Consider the following 16477-nt stretch of genomic DNA (forward strand, 5'->3'; position numbering starts at 1 on the left):
CCTTTTGCTGTCTTGTGGTGTGGTGCTTTATTTGTGGTTTATTCATAATGTATCAGTATGCATAATTTCTGTAAGAAAAAAACTTTTTCCCCACGAGATTTTCTCGATGCAATTAATCTTTTGACCGATCCAATGTGCATCCGTCTTCTCCAACAATAAATGGAGATGGAAAAACAAAGAAGACCGAAGCATCTGGTGCTGACTCCCATTACCACCAGTTTCATCCTTGGGAGTACCAAAATATAAAGCCCCGACAACTCGTACATCAACCTTTGTTGATTTAATTAGAGCGCTCAACTCACATTACTATTACTAGTATCGTATGTTGCACGGGTACGGCGATACGGCAATTTTTAAAAATGAAGAATACGATACGGCTATTATGTATAATATTTTTAACTATATTATTAATTCAAATACTTATATTATAAAAATTAAATATGAAAATATAACACTATAGCGAAATATACATTAAATAATATAAAAACTCTATTATAACAACAAGTTTGAAATGGTGTAGTGGTAGAGGCTTATGGGTGATATGGCACAGGACCTCTCTTGGAATCCCTTTGGCAACAAAAAAAAATTTAACTTTGGCGCGGTGCACGGTAGACCACGCAGTGTGGTGCATGGTCCACGGTGGTCCAAACGTATCTAGGCGTATCCTAGACATATCCAGACGAGTCAACTCATATTGAAGACCGTATCAAAAGAGGAAGGATACGCCACGTAAGCCGATACACTAGCTAGCGCATCGGGTCCGTATCGGGTGCGTATTCGTATCCAATACGCACCCAACACGGATACGGAGCCCTATGGGCCGTATCTGGGTAACATAGCTTCATACCCGTGCATTGCAATGGGGACATATTATAAGAAAATATATATATCAATGAAAATAATAATTATCCAAAAATTAACACACATGTTAATAGAAAATTTATATGATTCTGTATTTTTGATTAATTTTGATCGTGATCTCTGATAACAATTTGATGATGTGATGATTCTTTATTTTTAAGTACCAATAATATCAAATAATAGCTCGATTTGAATATAATATCAAATATCGTACAACAATTCAATATTGACATATAATATGATATCAAAAAACATAAATAAAAAGTGTTATCGTGTGTATGTATAGGATACACACACACACACACACACACATTATAAGAGAAATATATATTTACACATGTGTTCCAATTTATATTCTTCTTCTTATTTATTTTCAATTTAGAATATATACACACACATTGATATAATATATATTGAAAATATATTCTAAATTGTCCACAATAATATGTATAAAAACAAATAAAGAGAAATAAGGAAATAAAAAAAAAATTTGATTTTCATTGTGTTTCGTATAGAAACGAAGAAGGAAATAAAAAAAAGAAAAGAAAAGGCGGAGTCTTCTCAATTGAAGAGAAGAAATATGGAAACAAAGAAATAAGGAAACAAATAAAAATATCGCTAAATTTCAGAATTTGTTCAATTTTAATTGTAACGTATTATGTGGCAGCACATGTGATGAGTATGTTTTTAACTAAATTTAGACTTCTATACATAAAACAGATGCATTTAATCAAAAGAAGACAAATCATGTAATTAGAGGGTTGAGATCAAATTTGAAGTTTCATCTTTCAATTGTAGCCGTTAGCGGATCGGACACTTAATAATAGAAATGAGATATTGAATTTTTAGATTTTAGGTCCCACCGGGCTGCGAGCCAAGGTCGTCAGATTCAAAGTCTGGAGTGCTAACGACTATACTATATATGGAACCAACAGCAAAGATATTTGGTAACATATATGAATGTCAAACTCTGCGATCTTTGTTTCGGCACTTCATTGTCTGAATCGCATCTCCTTCTAACACTGCATGTTGTACCAGTCTTCAGGTTCTCAGATTTGAATCACCAATCAATCTCAACACGAGGGCATAATAAAATAAGAATAAAACAAGTGCAAGATCTTTTACTATCCATTTGCCACAGATAAAAGCACTAGTTGTCACATTTGTATTAAGGAATCATCATAGAGAATGGATACCAAGATATTAAACAACGTATGAAGAGATCAAATATATTGAGTGAGTCTATGGTACTATGCATATCACGGGTTGGTCTGTAATACGGCTCAATATTAGACTTTTCAAAATTCTAACGGTCGATCCGAACCGTTCATCTTGTTCTCCACATTAATATGTGTTTGGAGACCAAATTTTACATTTTTGAAATTTGTTTACTATTTTTTTAGATATTTAGAAAATCACTTGATCTGAAAATTCTGGACCATCCAAAACAGTAATTTTCAATAAATCTAAAAATATAGTAAAAAAAATTCAAAAAATGTAAAATTTGGTCTCCAAACACATATTAATATGGAGAACAAGATGAACGGTTCGGATCGACCGTTAGGATTTTGAAAAGTCAAATATTGAGCTGTATTACGGGCCAAATCGTAATATGCATAGTACCATAGACTCACTCTTAAGATATTATTTTCTTCTTAGCACATGTAAACAGGTAAAGGACTTATTTTCCTGCAGTAGATTCCAAATCTTCAGGATTTCTTCAAAGGCTCTCCAATCCGCATTAATAGGAGGTGCAAGGCTTGAGCACATAATAGCTAGTTCCAAACAGTCAGTAGAGAACGAACACACCTCAATTCCTAGACCAATTACTAGCAATATGACCTCCTTCAGTGCCACGGCTTCTACTTGCAATGAGCAACAACCCTTAGCTCCTTTGGATTTATACATAATCATCTCCTCTTTATACCATAGTACAACTCCTCCTCCTCCATGACAACCCGCTGTCCAGGAGCCATCCGAAAAGCAATTATAATCTGACACAGTTTCAGAACAAGGAACTACAGGCTGTGGTCTACCCGGCAAGGCACACACCTTACGTGCAGCACCCGTTCTCGACTCCCAATTCACAGAGTTAAATACTTGATAAATTGTTGGAATGCCGGTTGCTTACCCTGATATGCACGATCATTTCTGCACCTCCATAGCGCCCAAACTGAGTTAACGTACAACATCCATTGCTCATCATCCAATCTTCTTGCAATCAGCAACAAAACTTGAGCCAGACTTCCTTGGAATTCGTCACTTCACAAGGCCAAAGGACCCGCTAAAAAGCACGCCCTTGAGAAGTGACATCTGTGTAGCACTGCATTGCATCCTCCTCTTGACTGCCACAGGTTGCACAAATTGAGTTGTGCGAGGGGAGCCTTTGATTCAATATTACTGCCAAAGGCAATGCACCCTGTAGCAGCCTCCATAAGAACAAACGTATTCTCGGTAACACCTCACCCTTGTGCCACACAATCTCCCATAGCTCCTTACTCCCAGGATTCAACCCATTCTTAGGCTCCTTAATTTAGAACACTGTACCCATCCTTCACCGAGTATACACCGTTACTCGTCTGACTGAACACCAATTGGTCTGTAGATGAGCCCGGAACAGAAGAGTCAACATTAGCTATTATCTCCATACTGTTTTGATATCCAAATAGTTGAATCCTATATATAATTTACAACTGAGGTTATTGTGCATATACAATTTTTTGTGCATGTCAAATTTATTAGATGGAAATTGGAAAGTGACACTTGAACAATTTTATTTAAAAAAATCCCAAGATGTGCTAACCGGCGACTTGGCCATTTTACTTCAAGTGAAAATAATAATTCTTTGCAACTGCGCCTCTTCTCCAGACAATGGCAAAGCTGTAAGCCCGTAACAAGAGCATTAAACTGCATACAGGAAAATACAGCAATAAGTCAATTTTAGCATATTCTAAATCCTACATGTCATGAACACACTACAAAATGAAAATCAGTATCATCTTCAAGTTTTTTCACAAATACCTACCTAAACTAGTCCGAGTACTTATTCCCTCACAGGTTAAAACCTCCTTTCTTATTCCCTCTCTGGTGTCCAAATGCAGAAACCGTGCCTTTCTGAGTCCGACACTTTTAGTAATATTCTTGTTTTCACTGTTTTTCTGTGTACTTAATGGAAAAAGCCTGGGGGAAGGGGCACTGGCAGCATTAAGTAGGGTGGAGACAAACACCAGAGAGTTTCTACTCCCTGGTTACTTGCTACTGGTACAGTGTGATATCTTATGAGTTAAAAGGTTGTGGGGGAATTTGTTGTCGTTCCAGAAATTGGCATTTCGGTGTGGGGGCAGAGTTAACAGTAAATGTGCTAGACACTCCGCTGAATTGAACTGGGCTATTTGTAATTTGAGAAAAGCCCAAAAATCGGCCCATATTCGAAGTACAAGTTGCAAGAGGGAAAGGTCTGACTCCCTGAATTTATATCACCTGAGGTAACTGAAATTTTGAATTTAGATCCGGACCGTCCGGTCTGCTTTGGCTCGAATAATAAAGGGGACCGTGCATTCCCCTTCCGGTCTGATTGGCAATTCTGATCGGACGGTTAGCATCTGAACTCAAAAAGTGTTATCAGAACCGGACCGGACCGGATGGTTGGACCGGAAAAAACCGGAACCGGATACCTGTCTAGTTTGGTTCCTTTAAAAGATTGCTTCTGCAGTTGAACCGAAAAACTGAATTAATTAACCGGTTTTATTCAAAAAACTGCGAACTAATCTGAGAAAAAAACCCGGTTAAAGCATACTCTTTTTCTTTTTCACACATAACGAGAAAGAGAGAGAGTATCACATGTTCTTCTTGAATCTCACATGTTCGTACTGTCAAGAGGTTACTAGGAGTGAGTACATGTCATTATGTCAACAAGAGACCCTTGTATTGTTTATATGGAGACCCTTATGTTTTAAATATTATAAAAAAGTCTATCAAATAATATATATATAATTATTATTATTATTGTTATTATTTATATTTTTATAAATTTTGGTACTGCAAAACCGTAAATCTTTATAATTTTAGTAAACTTATCATACAAAGTTAAATGGTGGGATGCTATATTTTATCTCCTAAAAAAATTTTGTTTGTCATTTGTTGACAAAATAATTAGTTTTATTATATTTCGAGATAAATTTTTAATTAATCTATAAATTTGTAATTATTTTATATATGTGTGTAATTTTCACTATAAAAATATATATTTCTTTTAATAATAGTACTTATATCTTATAAATATATCAGTATTTAAAAAAATCAGTGGTCCGACCGTTTGATCCACCGGTCCAATCAGTGAACGGTTAAACCAAAGCTGGGTCGATTTGCGGTTCGGTTCTGATAACATTGCCTCAGAGGATGCGGATTCCGCTCTGAGGCTCTGAGCTGAGCCGTGATTTGCCGAGAGGCGAGAAGCTCGAAGCGAGCACTCAAAGGTCACCGCTCGAATCTTAAAGCACACGATTAAGTTCCATTTGTTTTTTTCTGCTGGAGAGGAAGAACGCTTGGGTCGGCGTATCACTCTTTCTATTCTTCTCCGTTGTAGTTGTTAGAGATCTCTCTCTTCTTCGTGCGGCGCCGCACTTCCCTCTTCTACTCGGTAAGATTTGCTCATTTTTAGCACTGTAACTGATTTTTTTGCTTTGCTCTTGGTACTTGTGACTGTTACCCATGTTTGGCATTTTGTGAATTTCCGGTCTCTTTTGAATTTGAGCATCTTAAATATTTCCTTAACTTGGGAAATTTCAGTTCTTCTGCAAAATTTGTTCTGTAAATTGTTGGTACTGTGTTAGCTTTCATAATTAGGTCTAGTATATATTATAAAAAGTATGGTTTGGAGTTCACTTTCATACGGTTTTGTGTAAGTCATTAACCGCGTGATTCCCCCAACTGTTGTTATTCTTCAGACAAGTGATTTTCATATCCCTCTACTATCTGAAAAAGAATCTTCATATATGTCAATAGCAGTCATTCAATACGTTTTCATATGGGATAGACAAAGGATTACACAACACCGTAGCTATCAGTAACCAATAATGGTGGCTATAGTGGGCATTAGAATTTGGTTCACAAGGCAAATTATGTACAATGAAAGAACTATGTTGCTGGTACATTACATGATATGCAGATACCAACTATTATCAGCATAGATATATTCATATATATTTTTGAAATGCCTCAATTATGAAGTTCACTGGCAAGAGTTCTATAACTTATCCGCATAGATTTATATTTATAAATTTATCTCAAACATCATATTTACTTCTACCATGTTTTCCACACTGATGTTGTACTCAAAATAAACCTAGTGTTGAGACTCAGTCATGGATTCTGTCATATCTAGGTACCATTTTGGTCAGATCAAGTACGTGTATGTATTTGTCTGTATGTACCAGCTACCATTTGAGTACCAAATTTTCCGACTTTTCTTTTCATTTTGCAATTTTCATCGGATTGTTTAGTCTTTTAGGTCTAATTAGTTAAAGAATGTATTGAGTTATTGAATCAGGGGTAAAGTGGTCAGTTTTAAATTTATAACACAGTTCTCATGGTTGTAACTATGTTTCAAAGCAGTACAATTGCCCACATGAGTTTGTGAAATGCTCTGAACTGCGGGTACTATTTTTTGTGAAATGCTCTGAATTGTGGGTACTCTTTTTTTTTTTTTTTCTTTTTTCTTTTGCTACCCTTAATAGAATCAAAACTTAGAGTCAGTTGCAACAAAGAAAAGTTTTAAATCACATTACCGAAGGGTAAGTTGTTTAATACCTTTGAGCTTTCCATAGATTTGTCCAATTGATGGTCTGCCATTAATATAACTTTGGGACTGGTGCGTGTCTGATGGGCACCGGACCCAAATCGGTCCGATGCCCGCTCGGAACCGTCCGATTCGCTTCATGATTTGTGCGTGCCACTTCATTATTCGTGTAGATCAAGCGCACACGAATCATGAAGCGAATCGGACGGTTCCGAGTGGGCATCAGACCGATTTGGCTTTGATGCGCTAATTGAGGTTTTTCTATTTCAGTTGTTGGATATAATCTAAAGTCCTGCATCAAGCATGTTGAAAGAGACGTAAAGCAGCTAAAAAAGGAAGTGTGTACCTTACTATTCCTTTCTAATACACTATTAAGTATTAGTGTACCTCACTATTCTTTTGCTGGACAAATTCCTGATTAGAGATCTCTAATCTGATTACCTGATAACTTTACCAGCCCTCAGCATCATAACTAGTTTGATTGCTACCCTTTTTTTTCCTTCTTGGTTTGTGTTTCCTTTTACTTTTATTAGTGAATAGTAGATGAGGCTTAATTGCACTTCAGTTGGGGAATAATAATTAAATTAGGCCAAATTGAGCTAATATTTGATTGAACTGACATTATTTGCGGCTAAATTATTTTTGTCTTAACCTGAAAATGGTGTCCTTTGATTTGTGCTAAAATCTCTCCAGGCAAGGAAGCTTATCTCATTTTTTTACAAAATTGACAGTCTTTGATTAGGGCTTTTGCCTTCATTGATTGAAACCCCATCCATCTGAGCTATCGAGGTATAATTCTGCTAATTATCTTGTTTTGAGCTCCGATAGTTTTTGTTTTGAATTTTCCATTTTGGAAGCTTCTGAAAATATCCTGATTTTAAGGATCTTTTGCTTATGTTTATGGTTTAGGTTCAACCATTGACTCACACTTGGGATTTGGTTACTGGCTGGTACAGTGGTACTACCTTTATTTCTCTAAGTTTCAGGCAGAAGTCAATTAACCTCACATTCAAGTTGAACCAATGCAGAGAATCCAAGTTTCAACCAAAAAGCTGTTGCTGGCTCTATACTTTTGATGTTGTTATAGATGATCTTTTTAACTATTTACACAACAAATCATTGAATACATTTTCTTTCTTATAAAGCATTTTAACAATGGAGGCAAAGTTCTTCCGATTTCTCAAAGTTGTTGGTGTCGGGTTCAAGGCTAGAACTGAATCAGCAGGCCGTCAGTTGTTTCTAAAACTGGGCTACAGCCACGAGGTTGAATTTGCGGTCCCACCTGCAGTTCGAGTTTTCTGTTTCAAACCAAACGTAATTTGTTGCACTGGTATCGACAAAGAGAGGGTGCACCAATTTGCAGGGGCAGTTCGGAGCAGCAAACCACCTGAAGTTTACAAGGGAAAAGGGATTCTGTACTTGGATGAAGTTGTGAAGAAGAAACAAGGGAAGAAATCCAAGTGATTTGCAACTTTCTCTTGTGCCTTTTCAAAAGTTAAAAGACTTTTGCTGGATATTTTGCACCAGAATGAGTGTCTTGTAGTAAAATATCTGATATCTTTTTTATGCAATCCTATTTGATGCTTTTATTATAAAGGGCACACAGAGATCCAATTGATGTAATTTTTTAGATTATCTACTTTTTTTTTCTCAAAGTTATAACTTTCAGCTTAGAGTCTCTGTGATGGCACATGAGAGAGTTATAGTTGTAGTGTCATGATGGTTTCTTTTGTTATTATACACCTTCTATGGTAGAGATGTTTATGTTGGAAAAATAGAAAATCATATGTGCTGATTTTTTTTAATTCGTTTGTTGTGTGTACTTGTTAAGTCATGTTGTTTGTGCATCAGAAATCTGCACTGGCGGGATTTAGGCAATTAATAGCTGTCAGTAAAAATCATTTTCTTCAATAAGAATAAACAAAAGTAATGATAGTCGTTAAAATGTTGTCAAGGTAGATAATCTTGATGATTGGTAGAGGATGTGAATCAGACTTCTTGTCCATTTTTTTTTTTTTGAAGGTTAACGGACTAGTTGACCATTAACGATTGTATTAAATAAATGAAAACTCTCCCCTCAGAGGATGGAAATCAGACTATTAAGATGTGTTATCAAAGATAAAGCTCCTCCTCCAATGTTAATACACAGTACCTGGATGTTATTATTTTTTTTTTTTGGAAAAAATGACTAAAAATATTCGCATACAATTGCACAATTTATTTTATCAAAAATTATACTAACAAATGCTAGTAAATAATTTTTGGTAATATCCTCAATAATTTACTGCCTACACTTAATTAAGGCATGCCAACTAGGTAATAATTAAACACCGTTCATCATCATATCTAGATTGTTTGACAATTACAACTAACTAGTTTTCATGCATATTACAAAAGGATATGTATTACAAGCACATCTATATGACACATGAGCTAGCATTGCGGATGCATATATTTAGCGTTTGACGCCTTAAGCAAAATACACCATATTTGTTACTTCCAAAAGTAATTAACAAAGCAACGATTAAGTTGCAAACTAACAGGAGGCATACTTTCGAAACATACTTAACTGCTTTATATATATCTTAGCTACTTGTGATTGAAATGAACTACCATGGTCAGAATTCCTCGTTTGTCTTGCTTCCTTAGTTCAAAAAGGCAAAGATCCCCTTGTTTCAGTTCATTTTCACGCACAAATTGGCGCCAACCTTTACCTATGTATCTTACCATCTTTTTATTCTTGAAACAATAGTTTGCAGTACATGTATTGTTTCTCTTATCTAAATTGGCAGGTACCAGAATGATCTTCTTCTTCTTTCTATGAAGAACTTTGCACGCGAAGCCACTTGGTAACACCTGGGACATAGTTACATAGCACAACAAGATGTAAGATTGATTGGATATCTACTTGTATCTTCCATTATGTAATCTGTCTTGTTGATATATGTTGTTTGGTTTCATCTTATTTTGATATGCTTTTGTGTGTTTGTTGCAAGATTGAAATTTGGATACTTGTTTTTGCATAGTTTCTTGGTTGTAGATGATTGGGTAGTTTAGAACCTTTTAGGGGACTGACCGGTAAGTTTTCCTAAGTATGTTTGTCAGATGTAATTGAACTTGTCTGTGTATTAGTACCAGTTTCAGCTACCTACTCACAGTTCCTTCTTATTTCAATAGAAATCAGTGGAACATAATTCCACTATGTAATCCGTCTTGTTTCCAGCAATATTGCAAAAAAATTTAGTAACAGTAACAATGAAAAAAATGCTTACGTACCAGTTTACAATACCTATTTGTATAAGTATCAGTTTGAGTCAAGATTTTGACCAACAAATCACTACCCTTTTGAGCTTTTCGGGCCATCCTGTTAGCAATCTCCTCCTGAGCTTTTGTCAGATAAGTGTTGAAGGGTATGACATATAAATGAGAAGCTTTCTTCACTTTATGATTCTCCTTTGCTTTTCTTTTTCTGACAGTTCCGTGCTCTCCTTCGTCACTCACACTCTCGCTTGCTTCTTGAACAAAATCTGCAACCAGAATAAACAGCATAAGTTCATTTTTTTTGTTCTCTTTTAGCATGAAACAATTAAAAGTTGGCCTATCAGGTTCGACCGTATTTGCGAAATAATTGCAAAAAAATACATCATTTTTTCCTCTGGATGCCGGACATATATACTTGGATATGATCTGGTTTTAACTGATTCCAGGAGGGTGTTTTCTTTCCCTATCACAGGTAATAAAATCGCATTCCTTACGAAATAAAATCCTTGATGAATAAAGGATTAGCAGCTTCTGCTAGATTTAAAAGAAAAAAAAGATGAATAAAGGATTAAAAGTTTAGAATCAACTCCTTTCTGATCACGATCCAGAGATTGAATCAGAATATGAACAAGATTATGTACCTCTTTGTTTCCTCTTACCACAAATCTTTTCTCCAGTGGTGCGCGCTCGAGCGGCACGATTTGAAATCTCACAAGAATATTCATCAGTGTCACTATTACCAGAGAATAAATAAATGATTTCTTTCTTAACCTCATGGTGAGGTGCCATATTTTCTCGAATCGGACTGTCATTCGACTTCTCTGAGGTCTCCGTCTTCATATTTTTTGCAAAGAATGGAGCAACCTTTTCACATCCACTCCGATCAAAGATTATCACTTTAAAAGAGGAGCTACCGTTGTATGTAAACACTAAAATGTCATTTTGATCTATTTTGTTAGCGGTTACAAAGTCTTTCCAACCAGACCGCAAACGTAATGTGTTGTTAGACCTCATCATTTTCACATGCCAAGTAATTCCGCTTGGACCTTCAAGTTCAATGTTTTCTTTCATGGATTCTTTAAACATTTTTGCAAACTTCTGTGGAACATTCTGCAGTATTATATGCAAGGAGATAAACAGTATTTGTCAGTGGGAACTAAGTTAAAAGAAGAAGTAAAAACTTTTAAGAGACTGAATCATTGAAAGTAAAAATAGCAACGATACAGTATATAACTTGCCATTGTATGTGTCAAGGAAGAATTCATCTCCACACAAAATTTATTCATCCTCGGACCCATGTCACCACCTCCTTTCATGATCTCTCTCGCTCTCTATGTGTCTCGTTCTTCCCTTAGCTGATAGCTCTTTATTTTCATCTCCAAATATCCAAATCTGTAGTGAAACACAGTAAAGTTTCATTAATTATTCTTTTCAATTTTCTCTGTCGTTTCAACTTCCACATTTATCCTTTACAATCAAATCAAGATTTGACAGCCACAGATTTCGAGTACCACACTGGTATAAGGGCCCATGTGTCAGTGACTGGTAATTAATTAAATGGAATAATGCAAAGGTTGATGATATGAATGGTCACTTCCAAGGAATTAAGAATTCACTAAATGGGCTAATGTATAGTTGTTGATGGAAATTAATTCATGAAGCTTGAATAAAAAAAAGAAATTAAATGTCACGGAGAACAATTTTGGCTCTAATATGTAAATGAGAATAATTTTTTTTAGATCAGGGAACTTTGTATAGAATTAGTTTTTTGTTACTAAACTTTAGTTTATCTAATTTTAATCAATTAACTTTTATTTTTGTCAAACTTCGGTCATTTTCTTCAAATGCAATATATGAATTATAAAAGTGAACAGCGCATCAAATGTGGGAACCAGGTCGACCGTAAATATAGCACGGCACATAATTGTCTCTAATTTTTATTCCTTACTTTTTAATTATCACTTACTATAGAGTTAGGCTAATATGACATTGGTGTTATTTCAAACTAAATAACACCACATCGTAAACCGTTAGATCTGCTTTAATATTCGTACAATCTGCTTTTACTGTTCAAGTACTTTATTTTGTACGAATATTAAAGCAGATCTAACGGTTTACGATGTGGTGTTATTTAGTTTGAAATAACACCAATATCATATTAGCCTAACTCCTTACTATACCATGAACTATTATATTTTTCAAAAGGTAGTGAGGAACACCACCTGTGTAGGAAATATATATATTTTTTTTATCAAAATATAAACATTCTTTGATTAGAAAATAAAAGGGAATGGAGATATGTTTCTCTCATATTTTTTCAAACATAAAACATGAATAAACATCAATTAACGCAGAATTTATTATCTCAGTTTTGCACTTAATGCATTGCTTAATATGTTAATACAAAAACTTTATGGATAAACATGGTTCTAAATAGCTAGCTACAGCCACGCAATAGCTGCATGCGCTGTAGCTTTTTCGAACTTTGAGCTATATTGCTATTAACTGTTTTTCTTTTATAATGATTTTAAATAGCTAGCTACGGTTGCGCTACAGCTGCACTATATCTTTTTCGGACCTTAAAAACTATATTGCTATAATCGTTGTTTAGAACCTTGGATAAACTTGATATACAAGATAGCTAGAGCCAAATAAAATGACAAATTCATAATGCATACTAATTCACTGGCTTCAGCTTTATATATACAAGATAGCTATCTTAAAAATATATATATACATACAAGAAGAAAGCCGTATATCTTAAATAATTTTTTAAGATGAAATTTTCACATGGTACCCACTTTTAAATATTTACTAAACAAGGGAAAGGTTGGAGATTCAATAGCTCCTATTTTAACCACGATATTTTGTTTATTTATTTTTGGCAGTGGTTAGGCAAGTAACAATTCATGTCCTTACTAATGATGCTAGTGTGTTTACTAATGCGCTAGTTTTATTGTTTGATCAACTTTGATCAAACAACTTGAAATTTATAATTGTTCATATAATCAGTTTTTAATGGAATATTAAATGACATTCGAGTTGTGTGATACTAATAAATACAAAATCAATTTATGAGGCCAAACGATATCCTTGTAAATTTTTTTTCTTGTGATAATTTTTTTATTTGATTATTGGCAATTTTCTAATGACTGTTGTATGTATACGTACATCATTTTGTATTGGACTATCTTGAATTTGTATCAATTTCATTTTTTTTTACTTTCAGAATAACTAAACCTAGCAGAGAGAGAGAGAGAGAGAGAGAGAGAGAGAGAGAGAGAGAGAGAGAGAGAGAGAGAGAGTATTGCAGAATCCAATTGGCAGCTGCTGCCAATTTTTCAAAAAAAAGAGAGTATTGCAGAATCTTTAGAATTTAGATTGTAATGCACTAAAATATTGAAGAAATTAATTTCAACACCAGAGATAAAGCTTGATGCCAAATGGAGATTTAAATTAATGGACAATTAATCAGGAGATTATAAATGAAAGTTAGTTATTGCGGATATTTTGGTCACCCCTTTCATGATAGAGGGCAATTTTGTCCAACAAATAAAAAATAGTAAGTTAAGAGTATCTTCTCCGGTATTGCGGATATTCCCTTCACTTTACGGTTTGAGATTTGCTCTCAATTGTTTTGAGATTCGGGCTAGCACAGAGCAGTATTATTTGGGCTTTGAGATTCATGCAAAGTTAAAAAGAACGGTCCAGATCCACTGATTCTAAAAGATTTCCTTTTACGGTACCGGGGAGGATGTGAATTCAACCAAAACACTCTCTGCCCATAGAAGTACCCAAATTCCAATGAATGAATTAAATCATTCATTAATATCCAAACTGTTTACTTTGTAATTTGTATTATGAATGACCGCATATATAAGAAAATAAATCATTTTAATATTAGAAGAAAGTCACCGTCAAATTCTAACAAAACTGTAATTGGTGATTTTATTTTGAGATGTGCGTATGTACTGAAATAATAGATAAAAGAAAAAAAAAATACAAAGGCCATGAAATAATTAATAGCTGTCAGATAGAAAATTGAATTTAAGAGGTCATGCATTTTTTTTTTTTTTGAAAATCTTCGCAGAAGCTGCGACTATGTGAGGGAGAATCGAACTCCCGATCTTTGAGTACAACAACTCTAGAACTTATTCCTAGTCAATTATGTTACCTCCCCTTGCTCAAGAGGTCATGCAGGTAGTTTAGTATTTAGGGGTCTACTAAATATTCTTTTAATTTTTTTTTTATCAAATTGTGAAAACAATATATGAAAATATTATATGTCAAATGCTTTGTTGGATAATTGATTTTATTCTTCTCAGCAGATTTTTAAATTTTCTAAATTTTTTCTCTCTCGTACATGACATGTACACTTTCTCCTTTTCCAAACAACTGATAATAAATGTTATGCATTCATTTATTATAAAAGCTCGTTTCACCACCTATGCTAAGAAACCAATTTAGCAACACTGTATGCCAACATTTTTTTATTGGAAAACACTACATTCTCAAATTACACATTTGAAACTGAATTATAAAATTGTAAAAAAACATCATCAAGTTCTTTCAAAAATAGTAAAAGTTTAAATTTAGATATTTTTATATCAAAAAGCTCTATACATCTACAATTAGTACATAAAGTTCCCAAATTTTAGTACTTAAGGTCACTTTTTAAAAGCGTGGGATCCAAAGCAAAGGATTATCTTGACAACCTTAACATTTTTTTTTTCTCAAATCATGTCAATCTTTTAAAATGCACAAAAGTAATCATAAACGTTCTGTTTTCTTATAAATTAGTTGTGTATTAATTCTGACGCAAATTAAATATAATTTGATGTTCCATCAAATATCATTAAATACAGAACATTGCAACTTTTATATCATTTGATGATCGGTAATATTTGCATAAAATTTTATCATTTTTCATGTAAAACCATATTTGAAAGTCAGAATGTTTTGTTGATGCAATCCTATTAATTTGAGGCTCTTGTTTTAGATATGAAACCTTGAAATGTGTTGAAATAATGAGAATTTTGTAATGATTTATTAAGGGGAAACAAAGAAATCCAACTGATGTAATTTTTTTTCCTGCTTATTAGTTTGTTGTAAATCTCTTCTTCAGAGATATTTATGTTGGAATAATCGAAAATCAGATCATGTGCTGATTCTTTTTAATCATTTTGTTGTATGTACTCGTTAAGTCATGTGATTTGTGCATCAAAATTTGCACTGGCGAGATTTAAGCAACTAATAGCTTGCAGTAAAATTCATTTTCTTGGAAAAGCATAAACCAAAAGGAATTAGCCGTTAAAATGTTGTTAAAGTAGCTAATTCTGGTGATTGGTAGAGGATTTGAATCAGAATCTATTGATGTGTTATCAAATCTATTTAATGTAATACCCAGTGCCCTGGATGTTTTTTATGCTCAATCAACCTGACTCTTGGTTGTGCCATATATCAAATGCCTCCATTTTTTGTCTCTATCATGCTTCTATTTTTTAGAACTTTAATAACTCAAAATTTAAAATTTAAAAGTCAAAATAAAACCGTTGGATATGATCTACATCATTTTATCTATGCACGTGTAAAAAGTTATGACATTTTAATTTTGTTTTGGTTGTCATCAAGAGCTTATAAAAATTTACTAATGTGGATAATTTTTAGACGTTGATTTTTCAAATGATTGATTCACATAAAAATAAAATCGAAATGTGATAATTTTTTATGAGCACATAGAGAAAATAACATTGATCACATCTATTGATTTTATTCTGACATATATGATTTTAATTTTAATTTATTAACGTTTTTAAAAATGAAGACATGTTGGAGACACAAAAAATAAAGGCATTTGAACCCTTCTTTTTATATATACTATATATAATTAAAGCAAGACAATTTTATATGTTATATATATATTGATAATAATTTGACATATCAGTTCCTTTGAGTTAAAATAAAGTTGTCAATACTACATCGATTAGATTCATCACTAGACTAACTTCATTCTACAACAATTTAAGGAACACCACATAAGATTATGTTTTCTAATTATTTTACATATCTATTCATTTGGGTTAGAGACAACATTTAACAAACATTCTTACCACATGACTTACAACAAGTTAGGAGTTGGCAGTCTCCAAAGTGTGTATCGCAGATATACAACCAATGTCTATTTAAAATAAATAGCTCTCATTTTGTATATTTTTTCTTTTTAATTTTATATTTAGTTTGACTGTAAAACCTACTTATAATGGCCCAATCAAAAAAAAAAACTATATGGTCTCGATCGTTGTGTCATGATATGATCATACTTCAATGGTGTACTGCCTGGATCAAGTTTGCTTACTTGAAATATTGGTGAAAACTAAAAAATAATAAGATTTATTATTTATAATATTTAAAATTATACAAATTGTAATTACATATGAAAACATATTTATGTTTTAATTTGTAAACTAAAGCTAAACAAAGTATTGAACTTTGATGGAAACTTAATTAACCAAATCAACCGTAAAATTTTAAAACAAGAAATATTCATAATAACAAATT

The 16477-nt window shown here is 33.5% G+C and overlaps 2 protein-coding genes across 3 annotated transcripts; one reads left to right on the plus strand and one right to left on the minus strand.

The window, feature by feature from the left end:
* The first annotated feature begins 5382 nt into the window (after positions 1–5382).
* LOC144564775 (large ribosomal subunit protein uL6m-like) lies at positions 5383–8463 on the plus strand. Of its 2 annotated transcripts, XM_078314376.1 has the most exons (4): positions 5383–5500; positions 6929–6996; positions 7390–7447; positions 7804–8463. In XM_078314376.1, the coding sequence occupies exon 4, from the start codon at positions 7814–7816 to the stop codon at positions 8120–8122; it is 309 nt and encodes a 102-aa protein (XP_078170502.1). In that variant the 5' UTR covers positions 5383–5500; positions 6929–6996; positions 7390–7447; positions 7804–7813; the 3' UTR covers positions 8123–8463. The 2 variants fall into 2 exon arrangements, with proteins under 2 accessions (XP_078170502.1, XP_078170501.1); XM_078314375.1 differs by lacking the exon at positions 7390–7447.
* Positions 8464–8975: 512 nt separating this feature from the next.
* Positions 8976–11241, minus strand: LOC144564669 (B3 domain-containing protein LOC_Os12g40090-like). Its single transcript, XM_078314271.1, has 3 exons — positions 10561–11241; positions 9935–10185; positions 8976–9514 (listed from the first exon to the last, which is right to left on the minus strand). Exons 1-3 carry the CDS (start codon positions 11003–11005, stop codon positions 9248–9250), a joined length of 963 nt encoding a protein of 320 aa, XP_078170397.1. The 5' UTR covers positions 11006–11241; the 3' UTR covers positions 8976–9247.
* Positions 11242–16477: the final 5236 nt, after the last annotated feature.

The sequence above is a fragment of the Carex rostrata genome, chromosome 13 (assembly GCF_964058835.1).
Source record: "Carex rostrata chromosome 13, lpCarRost1.2, whole genome shotgun sequence".
Taxonomy (NCBI): domain Eukaryota; kingdom Viridiplantae; phylum Streptophyta; class Magnoliopsida; order Poales; family Cyperaceae; genus Carex; species Carex rostrata.

What these genes read in the sequence shown, in the direction of transcription:
- LOC144564775 (XM_078314376.1), top strand. Translation starts at nt 7,814, where the DNA reads ATGGAGGCAAAGTTCTTCCGATTTCTCAAAGTTGTTGGTGTCGGGTTC.
- LOC144564669 (XM_078314271.1), bottom strand. Translation starts at nt 11,005, where the DNA reads ATGTTTAAAGAATCCATGAAAGAAAACATTGAACTTGAAGGTCCAAGC. An exon ending in TGGTAAGAGGAAACAAAGAG is followed by an intron (nt 10,186 to 10,560) that starts GTACATAATCTT and finishes TTCTGGTTGCAG; the next exon opens with ATTTTGTTCAAGAAGCAAGC. An exon ending in CAAATAGGTATTGTAAACTG is followed by an intron (nt 9,515 to 9,934) that starts GTACGTAAGCAT and finishes ACTATGTCCCAG; the next exon opens with GTGTTACCAAGTGGCTTCGC.